The sequence below is a fragment of the Punica granatum genome, chromosome 1, assembly GCF_007655135.1.
Source record: "Punica granatum isolate Tunisia-2019 chromosome 1, ASM765513v2, whole genome shotgun sequence".
Classification (NCBI taxonomy): domain Eukaryota; kingdom Viridiplantae; phylum Streptophyta; class Magnoliopsida; order Myrtales; family Lythraceae; genus Punica; species Punica granatum.
This window is the reverse complement of record NC_045127.1, coordinates 6116421-6131956: the sequence shown is the minus strand read 5'-3', so window position 1 is coordinate 6131956 and position 15536 is coordinate 6116421. Positions and strand designations below refer to the sequence as shown.

General features: G+C 39.9%; 2 protein-coding genes and 1 long non-coding RNA gene across 4 annotated transcripts; 2 read left to right on the top strand and 1 right to left on the bottom strand.

Annotated features, from left to right (window-relative positions):
- The first annotated feature begins 146 nt into the window (after positions 1-146).
- On the top strand, positions 147-1467 carry LOC116195438. Its single transcript, XR_004154640.1, has 2 exons — positions 147-303; positions 1123-1467. It is a non-coding gene; the product is annotated as an uncharacterized LOC116195438 (long non-coding RNA).
- Positions 1468-2159: 692 nt separating this feature from the next.
- On the bottom strand, positions 2160-4653 carry LOC116195407 (pentatricopeptide repeat-containing protein At1g79080, chloroplastic). The gene is made up of 2 exons (XM_031524582.1): positions 4561-4653; positions 2160-4430 (listed from the first exon to the last, which is right to left on the bottom strand). The coding sequence occupies exon 2, from the start codon at positions 4401-4403 to the stop codon at positions 2664-2666; it is 1740 nt and encodes a 579-aa protein (XP_031380442.1). The 5' UTR covers positions 4404-4430; positions 4561-4653; the 3' UTR covers positions 2160-2663.
- A 1324-nt stretch (positions 4654-5977) lies between these two features.
- LOC116213251 (BTB/POZ domain-containing protein At1g04390) lies at positions 5978-11989 on the top strand. 2 transcript variants are annotated; one of them, XM_031548125.1, is made up of 8 exons: positions 5978-6298; positions 6535-6664; positions 7445-7952; positions 8040-8170; positions 8313-8755; positions 8885-10018; positions 10455-10610; positions 10940-11989. In XM_031548125.1, the coding sequence occupies exons 1-8, from the start codon at positions 6195-6197 to the stop codon at positions 11388-11390; spliced, it is 3057 nt and encodes a 1018-aa protein (XP_031403985.1). In that variant the 5' UTR covers positions 5978-6194; the 3' UTR covers positions 11391-11989. The 2 variants fall into 2 exon arrangements, with proteins under 2 accessions (XP_031403985.1, XP_031403992.1); XM_031548132.1 differs by having other exon boundaries at positions 5986-6298; positions 7614-7952.
- Positions 11990-15536: the final 3547 nt, after the last annotated feature.

Below are 15536 nucleotides of genomic sequence, written 5' to 3'. Positions count from 1 at the left end.
GAATTAAGAGCCAATGTCCGGCTCGGCCGGGCAGGCTGGTCCGGCCCGCCAAATCCTGCCCGTCGCAAAGCTTACGGGCTAATTTTCCAACGGCCCATTCGGAGGTCGAACGAACTCAAGGCCGACACGTGTTAGGGTTTGAGTACATCAAAGCCCCTGCCCCCTTCCATCTTTATATATCACATGACGGCAGTCTTCGAAGGTCCTTCGATCGTTCCCTCGACAAAAGCCGTCGGCGACTGATCTGCAGCGGAGCGACAGAGGGAGAGAGGGAGCCGAGGTTTTTCCAACATGAGGGCTAAGGTAACTGTCTTTCGTGCTTTGGGAGCATCTTCCCGATTTGGTATCTCGCTGCTATTGAGTTTGATTCGAAGCGTAGATGAATAAATCCTTTGCAAGTGAATAGAATCTACGGGGCGTGGTTGCCATTGATGCTCCCGATTTTGAAATTTTGCGCATGTTCTCGGGTTTTTGGTTGAGATGGCGGTGGAGCAGGAAAGAATCTTGTGGTGATGCCACATGGAGCTGTTGTTGGCAGGTCCTTGGATGTTGTCGAAATCTTTATCAGGAGGGGAGAAGGAAATCGAAGTTGGAACGTTAGGTCTAATGCTGGATTTATGGGATGATTTTGGCCCGTGATCCATGAGATTGTATTCAAAGCTTTCTCATATGTTTCTGTAGCCGTGGAATTTGCATAGTTTTGTTGAAAATGCAGTATCTCATATCGCAGTTAACTTGTGATCAAATGTGCGGAATCTGCATAGTTTTGTTTAAAACACGGAAGCTGACGTTGGAGTCAGCATCGTGATTAATGCTGTCGAATTTGCATTATTCTGTTTGGAATGTGGAAGCTCGGTGTCCTGTTAGCATTGTGATTAATGCTATGGAAATTGCATAGTCCTGTGGGAAGCTCGTGTTGCATTTAGCGTTGGAAGATTCATCTTAGATCTTGCAAGTGCTTAAGATTGTACTAGTATAGCATGAGATGCCAATTGTATTGTGCTACTTCCGCTGTTGGGAAATTAGCTGAAGAAGGCGCTTTAAATTTGCTTCACTCTTACCTCTGACCTGATATTGTCAGTTGGTTCCTTGTGTTTAACTCTCTCCTTTTCTGGGTTGCAGTGGAAGAAGAAGAGAATGAGGAGGCTGAAGAGGAAACGCAGAAAGATGAGGCAGAGATCGAAGTAGACGAGCTTTGCCTGATACAGATTGAGTTCTTCGCTCCGGCCTGCATTTGTCTCGACAATCTGTTGTAGTTACTGCATTAGGTTGTTAAGAACATGATTCTGCTGAGAAGTGAAGTCTTCGTCTGTACTGTGTGTCATTTTAGATTCAGTAATCGAGACTGTCAATCTTACATGGTGGTCACCAGAGATTTTGTTCTCATTTTCAATGATATATGCTCGACTCTATGCTGCACCTTACTGATTCTGTATCAGATGAATTACTGTGTTGTAGTATTATCAATTTTTGTTGTTGAGGAGGCAAGTACAATGGGCCTGTGGATATGGACACGGATGGTCTGTTTTTCAGAAATCATATGCTAATGATCGGAATTGGGGAAGGTTCCTTTCGGGTTGTTGCTAAAAGACATGATGCATGGATAGGCTGATGCCTATTTGAAGGATCTCTTGATAGTTTCATGGGATTAAATCTGCAGTACAAGCAAAAGCAATCAGATATTGTCATGGATTTGATCTTTTAGTATCTTCTGAACAAGTGATGGGTTCAGAGTCGGGTGGTTTTGATTCCATCCGAAAAGAACGGGAAAACTTCCTGGTTGAGAGCTCGTAAAATGCCAAGACTAAGCATGGTATGTCCTATTGCTTTCTGCAAACAAGAAATCAAAATGGAAAACCTCTTTAGCTTGTTTAACAATCTATTTCTCCTGCTCCGTGTGCAATCACTTTAAATCTTCGGCTTTCCAACTCAGTCATCAACTTCAAATTCCCAAATGAAAAAGGGAAGACTCCGATCAAACACGCATACGATCCTGGGTTTGTCTTGGGAGAGCTTCTCTGATGCCATAAAAGTACCAGTTCGACCAAGGCAATCTGCTGCACTAGGTTCAATTCACGAGACCTTAGTTTTGTTCTTTTGAAAACGTTCCTATCTGCTGCAGATTGTTTTTTTTTTTTTTTTATGAATAAGAAATATCATTAATGGAAAGAACCGATTACATTGTTCAACGGATTTAGGACCGAATACCCTTCAAAAGTACATAGAGAGAGAAAATTTGACATCGAACCAAATTGGCCCAAGTCATGAGCAAGGGTATTTTCAGTCCTAGGGATCCATGAGCATAACCATTCCAAAAAAAGATATAGAGTAGAGATAATGTCAGCTATTATGTTTCTAATCTCCCACGGCTAGTTATGTGGGTGCAAAATGACATCTATGAGTAATAAGGCGTCGCTGCGTAGTCAAATCTTTGTCATTCTTTTCTCAGCAGCTATGTTAAGGGTGAGTAGGACTGCTCGGGCCTCTGCTTGGAGTGGTTTGTCATCATTGGAGATCTAGAACCATGAAAGTATTGGCGGGTTGTTTGGTTGATGAATGACTCCCAAAAGGCACGATCTGGTACTGTTCCAAGCTGTATCCGTGCTGATGATGTACCATTCCGACCCATCTGCTGCAGATTGTTAGCATCATGTTCTGAGATCCTACACATGTATGCCCTCGAGATCATACTGCATGATGAGTCTTTCTAATGTATTATGGCTCACGACATTCCTCAAGTACAGCTCGCTTAGAACTTCCGCAGCTATCTCTGTCTCATTCTCGTGTGCAAGCCCTTCCACTATGATTGTATAAGTCGTCTCGTTCGGCATTCTCCCCTTCTCAATCATCGTCCGGTAGACCTCCAATGCTAGATCCGTCCTCCGGGACTTGCAGAGCCCGAGAATCAGTGCATTGAAATTCTCCATGTCGGGTTTGTGCTCATTCTCCTCCATCACCCGAAAAATCCCGATCGCCTCATCTAACATCCCTTCCATACAGAGGCCTCTTATTAGGGAGGAGTAGGTATAAGAATCAGGAACAAATCCGTTCTTCGTCATCTCATACAGAAGCCGAAAAGCTGGGTAAGTATTCCCCTTCCTGCACAAGCTAGAGATCACCTGCCTGAAAAACTCACGCATCGTGGAGCCCTGCTTGCTCCCCAAACTCTGAATTATCGAGAATGCTTCCCTCACACGATTGTTATCCTCCTCGCACAGTTCGGCGATAGCATTATAAGTTCCTTCATTAGGACTACAACGACGGAATATCATCTGATCCAAGCACTTCACCACTTGATTGACTCTACCTTCCTTACACAACTGGGCAATTATCGGGTTGTAGCTCGTGGCAGTGGGCTTAAACGGGCCCCGAGCCATTTCCTCAAGAACTTCTAGCGCGTGCTCGACCCTCCCGTGTAGAGATAGCGAGCCTATCAATATGTTGTATGTGACAATGGACGGGGCTCGATCTCCGCCGTCCATCTCAGCCAGAAGCTCATTCGCCTCTGCCCACCTCCCCTCATCACACAAGTTCCTCAACAGAATGTTGTAACTGACCACATTCGGGCTGAAACCTTTGGAGGGCAAGTCTCGGAACAGTCTCATCGCCTCATCGGTCTTGCCCTCCTTGCAGAGTCCCGTAAGCAGGACATTGTAGCTGACCAAATTCGGCTTTCCTCCCTTGGCAATGATCTCATCAAGAAGCCTGATCGCCTCGCTCACTCCCTTCTCCTTGTAGGCTGCCTCGAGCAGGAACGTGTAAGTGAAGGCATTCGGGACGAGGCCTCTCCCCATCAGCTTATCCAAGAGCTGCAGGCTCTTGCTCAGGTTCCCCTGCAGGCAAAGCCCGCGGACAAGGGAGTTATACGTGACGGTATTCGTCGGGATCCCAAACTCCTCCATCCTCTCGACAAGCTGCATTGCGTGTCCGATGCTCCCCCTCTTGCACAGCTGATTCACCAGGTAAGTGTATGATGCCGCGTCCGGGATAATGCCTGAAGAGGCCATTATCTCCATCACCCTGATCGCCTTCTTCATCTTGTTGGCCTTGCAGAGGTCGTACAGCAGCTGCGTCGACTGGGCCGCGTCGGGCTTTCGCCCACTCGTCTCCACCGAGCGCTCGAGGCTCCGGAAGGCGTCGTTGAGCCTCAAGTCCGAGGCCCTCGCCGTGTCGGCGTTGCTCTTCCCGGTCCTCCAGTCGGGGAACGCGCTGTCCTTGAGGGAGATGGTGATCTGGGTCGACGCCAATGCCCTCGCGAAGCCTCTGCTCAGGGAGAAGGAGTGGAAATCCAGGACGTGGGAGAAGAACCCACACGACGACCTCCTTCTTCTGCTTCTGCTTCTGCTTATGCTCCCCATTGATGGGTTTGAAGCATAAGACATCGAGTTCAGCAGAACCGCCATGGATGGTGGAAAACTCGAGCTCCGTTGCTGCGGAGATTGATGAATGAATCAGAAGAAACAATCACGAGACATACCCAGAAAAATTTGCAGATGAATCAGAATCATTGGGCGGAAAATATCCAAAAAAAAATGGGTAAAAGTATGCTCTTTTTTGCACTTTTTGCTCTGTTATTTCCAGAAATAAGCGAAGAACTCTCCAGTATGCTCGTCTCTGGCGGTCGAATTCCGTCCACAGCTCGCCCTCCCGTTATCCGGGTGAATAGAACTACGATTCTCACTCGCTGTTGATTGCGGTAGTGAACACGCGCCTCTTTGCTGCTGGGATGGGCCTCGGAATTGGACCGCAGGCCTATTACTTTTTTCCTCCGGAAAGATATCGAACTCTCTCCCCAAAGCTTTCGTTCTTTGAAATCACTCCCTGTACTTTTAAAGATTCAAGAATTACTCCCCCACATTGCTCTTTCAATTGTGCTTAGAAATCATCAAAGTAATTTCAAGCTGCAGCAAAGGTGATAATAGTTGTGAGGCCTATAGTGTGTTTGATTTTCTAGTTGAGTTGAGTTGAGTTGAGTTTTGATTTTAATTGGATTGTAATGATTGTATTGTTGAATTGTGAGAAAAAAATGTGAACATGTAATGAATAGTTGAGAGAATTTAATATTAAAAATTGAATTGAGAATAATGGAGTTGTATGTGGATTTATGTATGGGGCTCACCTTTTTTACTTTGAAAAGTTTATTTTTATTGTATAGTGAGTAGAATTAAAGTTAGAGTTAAAATCTTAAAATCCAATTGCGAAACCAAACAGAGTGCTAGTGTCATAGTCGGAAAAGATGATGGTAGTCTTGACTTGTTTGATTCGCCCCGAAAAGTATTTGGATAGCTAGCTGGTCGGTCCATTTTCTTCGTATAGAACTTTGAGTTTAGCTAGTTGGTTGGCCTGACACTCCCATTTAGTACTTTGAACGTGTCCCAACTCAAGTCTTGCAAGAGTAATGCATTTTTTTTTCTGTCAAGATTGATTTTTGCACTGTATAAAACCAAATCATACATATTAATCTTGAATAGGAATATAATAGTTGGGTTTGACGGCTACCAATTGATTCAAGTCCCCCAGGTAGAACTTTGAGTTTGGATAGCCAGTTGGTCCAACATCCCCAACATGAACTGTGAGTTTCTAAACTCAAGTTTTGTGAACACGAAGCACTTTTCTAATTTTGGATAATGAGTTCAGTAGTTGGATTAATTGGTTAGTCGGTGATAACCTCTGTTTACTATCATCTTTTCCATCTCATATTTCAACATGATACTGAACGGTGCTTTGATCTTCTGACACGGTAGAGTACACATGGGGACCTATTTTGATCGCGACGACATGAGAAATGAGACTCTCATTTTAGATGCTTAGGAGTAGCTTTTGCATCCATGAAATTTGGGCAGCGAATGCTAAAGCCATTAAAGCTTAGGAAGGAGCAAATTTTTGCCACTTCTCGTCCCTTGGCCCAAACCAAAAGCCGAGCGGAACTTCCAGCCCACGTACTTTTCGGCCATGGGCTCATAAACATCCTGCACCGGGTTCACGGAGCAGTACCATTATTATATCACGGCATCTCAGGAAGGCGGTTCTCGTCATCGGATCCGAGCAACTTCGGGAAAAAAAGCCATTTCCGCCGGACGGCGAGGGCCGTTGAGCTCCTCTTCCTGTCCGCCAGCGGCAACGGGGACTGATTTTCGTTTCTTCTTGTTCTTCTTCGTCTGCTGCATCAACTGCAAGCTCCGTTGCTCAGAGAGATGGGTTCGAGCAAACGCGGAGGATCAAAGAGCAGCAGCTCCTCCGGCTCTCACCTCCGCACTCTCCATCAGCGCCTCCGCGGTGCCCTCAATCTCGGCACCAGGTCCCCGTCTTTGCAGAAACAATTTCACGCCCTTTTGTTCCGTCGTTTTGCTCGTGTTTTCCGACGATTTTAGCTGGCTTTAGCTCGTTCACCAAAAAAGGAAATGCTTTAGCTCGGTCAATCGTAAACTAATGATCCCGCTCACTGGTTGATAAGTCCATGAGCAGCCATCGGTGCATTTGAAGGTTTGAGGGCGGTGGATTAATTGCTGATTGAATTGTGTTGTGGATTTGCAGTTATTCTGCTGATGACGGGAAAAGGAAATGGGAGTGCAAAGATATTGAGATTCAGAGACATGTGCTCCGCTCGATTGGTTCCTTTCTCGATGGCATTACTCAGGAGACGAGGCATGATGCGCTCGTAAAGGTATGAACTATACTTTGAATGGGACGATGTGCACTTAGATTCGAGGAGCATGAGTATGTATCCGATGAATGAGTTTTTAACCCAAACATGAGGCTTTGAAAGGTCGAATTTGCCCGGTAGTAGCATGAACATGATGCCTATAATTTGCTGTTGCAAAAGTGTCAGCAGCTCGAGAGGCACAGAAAGAGTGGTGATCCGTTCGAATTCTTCCACTGATTAAGAACTTGAGATCAGTTTGGATGTGTTTTTCCTTCGTTATTTTTTGGGCAAACTCGTGTTTTGTTTTTGAAAGACTTGGTTAGCTGTATTGCTCGTGCACCTTCTTATCTCATCAATCGGAGGATTGATGGACTAAAGTGTTCACTCTTTGATTCTTTCCTCTGGACTTTCATGTCAAGTTCTCCACTGCCTTTAGTGACACATGTCATGGGTCAATGGATTTGGATTCCTGTTTGTTAATTTAATCTATTATAAGCAGCATTCCACATTTCATAGTTAAAGTCCTCTGAAATTTATTAACTTGAAAATTGCTTTATTATATTATGAATTCTAAACAAAGAAGTTTGACTAGCACGTTGCACAGTCTGTGAATTTTCTTGTACTACCAGTATCTGACTACATTATTCGAGAAATTGCATGTGCTTTTGTACCAGTGAACTTTGTCCTTGTAGAAGTCAGTATTTGCTGGATTGGTATGTAGTTCTGTTGGGCCTGGTTGCTCTTGCCTTTCCCTCTCTTTTGACTGTTGGTCTTCATACAATTTCTGTTCACGATTCCCAGGATTCAGTGTCAGATATTGTTGGTGCATTGGTAGAGATTCTTCAACAGAAAAATGGGGCCATTATAACTATAGCAGCAGATGTGGTTGTCAAGTTGGTTAATGTCTTCACTTACTCTAGTCTGCAGCCCTATGTTCTAGAACTTATTCATCCTTTGTCGTCATTGTCAGCTAACCATCAGCTACGGGTCGCCATATCATGTGCAACAGCTTTGAACCTTTTGATCTCCAAGCTAAGTAAAACAAAAGAGAAAGAGGTCTGGGAGATTCTCAATGACACAGACTGTGTTGCTCTTCTCATGTGTAATATTATGGAGTTTCCTTGCATCACGAAGCGAGCTGAATATATCCATGAAATTGCATCTCTCCTGAGTTCGATTTTATGGCGGTGGCCTCAGTCTAGATATTCTGTCTGGGGTAACACTGGACTTATGAAAATTTTGGAGGTTATAAGGGTAGATCCTGACCCATCTATTAAAGTTGCAGTTTTGAAGATATGCTCTTCAATAGGTATTTTTTTTGCAGCTGAAATTTTTTAGCTGTATGTTTTCTTTGTCTTAGTTTGTGTTATAAGCTTTTGCTCGTTCTTTCAAACAGCTCTATGTGGTTACGGCGCGAAAAGAATTCTTGACAATGGCGACCTTCTTGGCACAATTGTATCCTGTATGGGAACCTCAAACCTGCAATCTGTTCAAATGGAAGGATTTAAGCTTGCCCAGTGTATAATGGTAATATTCTGAGTTCTGGTTTCCTATGGCTTTTTGTTGTTCATGTCTGTTAGTGTTTCTAGTTTAATTTGCTGTGCTAACGCGTGTAGGGGCCGCACAATTTCCTTCACTGATACTTTATTGATATTGCTTTTACTTTTAGATGAATGAGGAGGGATGCTCAAGAGTGATGAGCTTGTATTGTGAGCCCACTGTAAAAGCCATAGTTGATGCAATGAGTGCATGGAGATTGCAGGATGGGAAGGTCGCTAGTGATCAGATGTCATTGCTGGCAGAGGCATGTCGTGTGGCAACTATTACTCGCTGGCCTGGAAAGCACCATATCTACTTTTGGAAAATGGGGATCAGCAAAGTACTGTTTGATCTTCTTCTACCAAAACTTGATGCCAAGCATTCGTCACACTACTTATCATTGGAAGAACAGATATCTATAGCACGGGAAAGTCTAAATGTGAATTCGCTATTTTTCTTGAGGCCATATGTCTGGGATATTCTTGGATCTCTTGCAGCATATTGTGCTGCAGATTTTAGACCCAGCAAAAACGAAGATTTCTATCGCATTGAAATTCTTTTGACATGTGCGAGGTACCTATCTTCTGGTAATCAATGCACACATCAATACTATACGACGTAGATGTCAATTTCATTCTTTGTCCTTATAGCCTTAATTTTTGTGCAAGACTGTTAATGATCATCATAAGGTATCTTCAACAGTTTGGCTTTTGATGATGTTATCCGGAAAGGAAGACAACTATTCCTCGAAGATGCCACGATTATATCAAGAACAGAACCAGCTGTGAGGGCAGTTCAGATGATGATATATTCTCCATGCAAGTATATTGCTTCAAGGATGGCATCTATTCTTTCTGAGGTTTTAGAGCCAAATGCTGAAGGGCACTTAGAATATTTGGTGTGCATGCTAAAGTCCAAATCATCTAGAGACAATCTTGGGATGCCAGAGTTACTCCAATTGGCTATTCATTTGATATGCTTGACATGCTATTTGGCTTTGCCTTCGTATCAGAATATTATTACAAGTGAAGGGGAACAGACTATGATTGATCTTGTGATAAGATGCTTATCTAGATCTTACTCTTTAGCGAGGCAAACTTATGCTTTTCATTTAATCAACACTTTCAATCAGAGAATATGTTGTTGGACTGTTCCTGAGGAGTGGGAAGGAAGAGATGTGCTTTTGCTCTATGGTCTTTGGGGATTAGCTGATGTGGTACATCTTTCTCACTCTAAAGATACATTTGCTCGACGAAAGGAAGTCGTCGAGGTTCAGTTACTCAGTAAGCTTAGGGAGATCTGCAGTGACCCTTCTACTGGTGGATCGAGATGGTTTGCTGCATATATCCTTACTTACTCTGGGCTCTTTGGTTTTCCTTCTAAACTTGGAGAAATAATTAGCAAAGCCCATAATGACAATGATTTTGTCGATATTCAGCTCACTCTAGCCAGTGGTGAGAAACTGAGTGTGCACAAAGTTCTTCTTATGATAAGATGCCCTTCATTGTTGCCGCCCAAAGATTCCCCCTCCAATGACAGAATATCTAATGATTCTGCAGCAAATAGTAATTCAGATGAGCCATGCGGAAAGTTGCAGAAAGAGTTTACTTTATCTTCACATGTGGGACACTCAGAATTGGTGAAACTATTGGACTATGCTTATTGTGGATATCTGCATGCAGAAGAAGATCTGCTGAAAAAGTTGAAAGCTCTTGCGCAAAGTTGTGGGCTTCAGCCTCTGACTCAGCTGCTTTCTAGGAGGATTCCTAAGTGGGGTTTGCACGTCCCAAGCTTTGATCTTTCCCCTGCTCTCGATTTTCGTGGACAAAGAATTTCGTGAGTCCTATCACTGCTTGGATTCTTGATAATTCATCAACTCTTATCATTGGGTCCTCTGTTGCTGGCAGATTGTTTTGGTATTTATTGCCTCCGTGTGATGTTAAGAGATTTTAGCTAGCAGATTCTCTGGAAAGCATTATTTGTGTCTATCCAATTACTTTGATCCTTAAAATGCTCCATGCATCAAAGAGTTGCAAAATCGTTGCGGCTTTTAGTCGTCGGTTTGAGTCTCTTCCTAGGTATGACCCACATGGTTTTTGAGGTGCATACATTGGTATTGCTCGGGCTACATCTCCCGATTTGGTCCTTTTGTTAAAGCCTCTATGGGGCCAATGATTCCTTGGGGGAAATTCAATTAAGTTACAAGATGCGCTGTCCCATTCACTTTTGGGCAATCCGATGATTTAACATTATGAATTATTTCTGGTCTCAGGGACGTCGTCTTGGAGGCAAAAGCAACTGATTCTCTAGACTGGACTTGCACGATATGCTCTTCTTCATCCGCTCCTCACATGCATCTTCACAAAGTTATTCTATGGGCAAGCTGTGATTACCTGCGAGCTATGCTGCAATCTGGAATGCTAGAGAGGTTCTTATTTGTAACTCCTATGGATGCTGCTGCTCTTTTGTTTATTCTTCCCCCAGCCTGTTCTAGTCTTTGCAAGTTTTTAATGAAACCTGTCGAGTTTTAATAGTAAGGGGATCACTCTGGGATTTACAATTAATCATATCAATCACCATTAACTGGAGCTAGTCTCTTTTGAGCCTTTTTCTGTTTGGTTGATCTCATTTTCTTTTCCACCTTGATTTGAGTTTTCTGCCTCTGATTCTGTTCTGTGAGTTCTTTGAGACATAGATGCTTTATTCTTTGTTTCGGAATCATCTCTTTCATAGTAAAGATGATATGTCTACCTGCAGCCATACTCGAGTCGTGAAGGCACCAATCAGGTGGGGAGCTTTGCAGAAACTGGTGAAGTGGTTCTACTCGTACGAACTCCCAAAACCACCTGGTGGCTGTTTGTGGCAAAATATGGGCACCCAGGAGAAGCTCTACCTCCTCGAACCATTCATAGAACTATTGTGGCTTTCTGAGTTCTGGTTCTTAGAGGAAGTCCATGAGGAGTGCTTGAGAACCATCATGTCCCGTCTTGACTCAGATTCAAAGCTGTCCGTGAAAGTTCTCCAATTTGCTGCGGACTTGTCCCAGTGGAAAATAGTGGAGGCTGCAGCAAATCTTGCAGCTGGTTCATTCCGCCAGCTCCAGGAGTCGGGCGAATTGGAATCGTTGGACGATACGCTTGTCGAGATGGTCCGTGCTGCCTCAGTTCGGTTTTCACGGGTAGGGGATGATGATGGCTCTTTTGGATGAACCTTTAACACTTGACTATGGAATTGAGCCGGGCAATGCGATGTACATTTTAATGTACAGCTGAGTGTCAGTGCATTGGGGATAAGAATCTTTACTTTTACGATTGAATCTCAGCTGCTTGATATTCCTTCTTCCATCCCTTAGTTGGCCTGAACGCTCCTCGTCTGGTATAGTATCCGTCATATCAAAGAAATCAGACTCAAGTTAATCGGACCTCGGCCTGTGATTCTGACCGGGGCCGTTCTTCAGTGGTCTCAGCCCGGGGTCTCGGCCCTGGCAGTCCGTCACTCAGTCTGCAGCAGGGATGGCAATTAGTTTGTGAGGTCCTGTGATTCTGACCGGGGCCGTTCTTCAGTGGTCTCGGCCCTTGCGGTCCGTCACTCAGTCCGCAGCAGGGATGGCAATTAGTTTGTGTAAATGGATAAGATTTTTCACCTGACCCATAGTGGGTAAATTAAAAGTTTTGTTCGTGGGTGATGAAATGGGTATGGAAATTAACAGTTAATATCTTGCACGGTTTAGGAAGGGTTTAGAATTTTACATTGAAATTTGTCCCCAACTCGTCAAGAACGAAATTTACTTAGGCATTTTTCGAATAATGATTCAACTCGACTCGACTATACCCTTCCCTAAATTAAATAATATAATCATTTTCTGTTATTTAATAATAATTTTTTACTCATAATTTTTTATATTTAATTTTTTAACATAAATTCACCGTCTACTTTCACGCATATATATTTTCACACATTAATATATTTGTTAATAGTTGCAATCATTAAACAAAATCAAATTGAATTGGATCACGATCCAACTCGAAAATCAAACATAAGTTTAATCGTCGTTCATATTTGTTATATTGACTAAATTATTTTATAGAATTTTGGTTTTTTTTTTGGAGGAATGTTTGTGATTTTTCCTTTTTCGAATCTATATGTGACATATTTGTTATTACTTTGCTTATTAAATGACTTATCCCACTCCTATAATACCTCATCTCTAATCAATAAAAAAAAAGATTATCTCATTTCTATGTATTTATTAGGTTCGACTTTTATCAATTCGATTAATTCTTTCTTTAATTTCTTTTTCTTTATTTGATAGTTTAGAATTCATAAATATTGGTGTTCTAACCTGTACATTACAGGAGTTTGTTTCAATAGTATCATTCATAATTTTTAAAGTAAATTATTCACTTTTCAAGTATAATGAAAATTTTCAACAATAACTGAATTTTTAAATCACAAACTTATTATATTAGACTAATTTTAAATAGCTTAGTGCAAGTTTGCTACTAATTCTCCCATTTAAAGGCATTGCATATTTATTTAATTATTATCATTATTCAAATTCACTATAACATGAAGCGCAAGTATATAAATTTGATTTTACAGATATTTTTAAAAATAATAATTGTTCAATAGTTACTTTCATTAATTTAATTTTTTTACTTTTTATGTGACCCTCATTTGTAAAATTGGAGTTGTGTGTTAAATTTTATTTTTTTTGGGTATCCTGCATATAGGTAACTAAGTATTTTATTCAACACATGTTGAATATTGTTAATATAATAAAAATATACATTGAAAACATCACGTTTAGATATATAAATTTTATTTTGCACATTTTTCAATATATTGCAATGAAAATTCTTATTTTCACATGATAAATATATTTTTAATTTGCTAGTAAATTTATATAATTAGTGCCCTTGTGATAATTTAAACACATGATAAACTAATTATTTTCGAATATAAAATATTCTACATCTATTAAAATATTTGTTTATATCTATTTTAATATTTTTTATTAAATTATTTGTTTTTAAAAAATTAAATTACATTTATTGTAAAAAAAGTAGTCAATTTTATATGTGTGATATATCTTTAAGTAGTACTTTAATTTCAAAAATTAAAATTAATTTTTGTGTGGCATTATTCTAGAGCATTTATTGTTATTCAAGTAAATTTTACTTATATTAGATAGATTGTTGCGTATTTTTCTTGGAATAACTAATTCACTTATAAATTTGATAAACTTGAAATATTATGTATAAATTAGATGCTATAGTAAGCGCGTAAGAGCATATTTTTTTTCTCATATTTCATTAACTGGCGAAAGATAAGTTTGTATTGGTACCCATTAAATTAGTGAAAAATAACTGAAAATTTTAGTTTTAAATACTCACTAGTGTATTTGGTTTTAGAGTAGAGTTGAGTTGAGTTTTGATTTTAATAGCTTATTTAGTTTCAAAGTAGGATTTTAAAATACTACTTTAACTTAATTCTACCCACAACAAAACAAAATAACTTATACAAAATCAAAGTGTGGGCCCCATTTATATAATTCTTTTTTCATAACAAAACAAAATAACTCATACAAAGTCAAAGGATGGGCACCATTTATACCACTCTTTTTCAAAATCAAAATCTAATTTTAAAATCCCATTTTGAAACCAAACGCAGTATAAGAATGTGTTTGGTTTTAGAGTTGAATTGAGTTGAATTTTGATTTTAATTGATTTGTAATAATTGTATTGTTGAATTATGAGAAAAAGTGTGAGAAAGTAATGAATAATTGAGATAATTTAATATTAAAAATTGAATTGAATGGTTAATTTTTTTTTTAAAAGAAAAAGTAATGATTGTGCCGTTGAATTGAATATAAGTGGAGTTGCATTGAGTAGAGTTGAAATTTTTTTTGAAACCAAACACACCCTAATTGGTTTGTAATAATTGTGATGTTGAATTATTAAAAAAAGTGTGAAAAAGTAATGAATAGTTGAAAAAAAGTAATGATTGTATTGTTGAATTGTGGACAAATAATAAATAATTGAAATAATTTATTATTAAAAATTGAATTGAATAGTTAAAAAAATTGAAGAAAAATAAAAAAGTAGTAATTATATTGTTGACTTTTGTTGTGTAGTAAATATAGTTAAAATTAGAGTTAAAATCTTAAAATTAGATTGCGAAATCAAACGAGCCGTAAAGACTTTGTTTGATTTTCAAGTAAAATATTTATTCTACCCAACTCAATTATATTCTTTTTCTAATTTAACATTGTAATAATTATGTTTTTTTCCATTTAATAACAATTTTTTACTCATACTTTTTTCTTAATTTTTTTATAATTAATTCTCCATATACCTTTACATCTATATATACATACATATATATATATTCTCACTCATCTACATATTTATCAATACTTGCTATCATTGCATAAAATTAAATTAAATTAAATCGTGATCCAACTCGAAAATCAAATGCAAGCTAAAGGATTTAGGACGGATATGAAAATTTTCCTTCGGAGGAACTTAGCTGACACGAATCCTCCCCGGTACAATCGCTAGCCCAGGAGGAGCAGTTCGGGTTAATGGGACCGAGAGCTCCACGTCCATGATGCGACAAACTTCGAAAGAATATGCTCCGATTAATATTTATTTATATATTTAATGATAAAGAAAGAAATGGAAGACTTTCCGCAATCATCACCGTCCACATTTGAAGTTTCCACGTGGGGCCCCACCCCTTCGGTCCATTTTCACGTCCTCAGTCCCGTAATAGTCTTACACGTACTCCCCTCCATACAAATTCAGCCTGGCCAGCAAAAAAGAATATATATACATATGGAGCCTATAAATTGGATAAACGAATATAATAAAATGAATAAAATTTAACAAAATCGTCAGCCCCCTTGGGGTGTTATTGTTCTTTTGTTGTTGTGGGGTTGGGGGGGGGGGGGGGGGGGGGGGGGGGTTGGTTTGTGGGGTTTAGTGGTGGAAAGATGAAGAGAAAATAAGTCTTTTCAATCTTCTTTTTCTTATTTTCAAATCAAAATTCAATATATATCACCAGGGGCGTTTTATAATAATCTCTGCTAATATAAAAAAATAATACAAACTTTTTATATTTTAACAATTCAAGTACAAACTTTTTTTAAACATAACAATGCACAAACATTTGATTTGATAATAATTCTAGTATGGCAATAAATTTTTCGTTAATTTTGACGAATTCAATGTCACAGAAGGCGCCGACGATCTCAATTGGGAGGGTAATGGCCGGGTTGGTGGCTTCATCCGTCGGAATTGGGAGAATCCCTAATTTAAGAGTTCTCCAAATTTCAAGGGGCGAAGGCCTC

Bases quoted from the DNA above. Each gene is read 5' to 3' on its own strand.
- LOC116213251 (XM_031548125.1), top strand. From the start codon at position 6,195: ATGGGTTCGAGCAAACGCGGAGGATCAAAGAGCAGCAGCTCCTCCGGC. The intron at 8,171-8,312 runs GTAATATTCTGA...TTTTACTTTTAG, and splicing joins AGCTTGCCCAGTGTATAATG to ATGAATGAGGAGGGATGCTC. The intron at 10,019-10,454 runs GTGAGTCCTATC...TTCTGGTCTCAG, and splicing joins TTTCGTGGACAAAGAATTTC to GGACGTCGTCTTGGAGGCAA.
- LOC116195407 (XM_031524582.1), bottom strand. From the start codon at position 4,403: ATGGCGGTTCTGCTGAACTCGATGTCTTATGCTTCAAACCCATCAATG.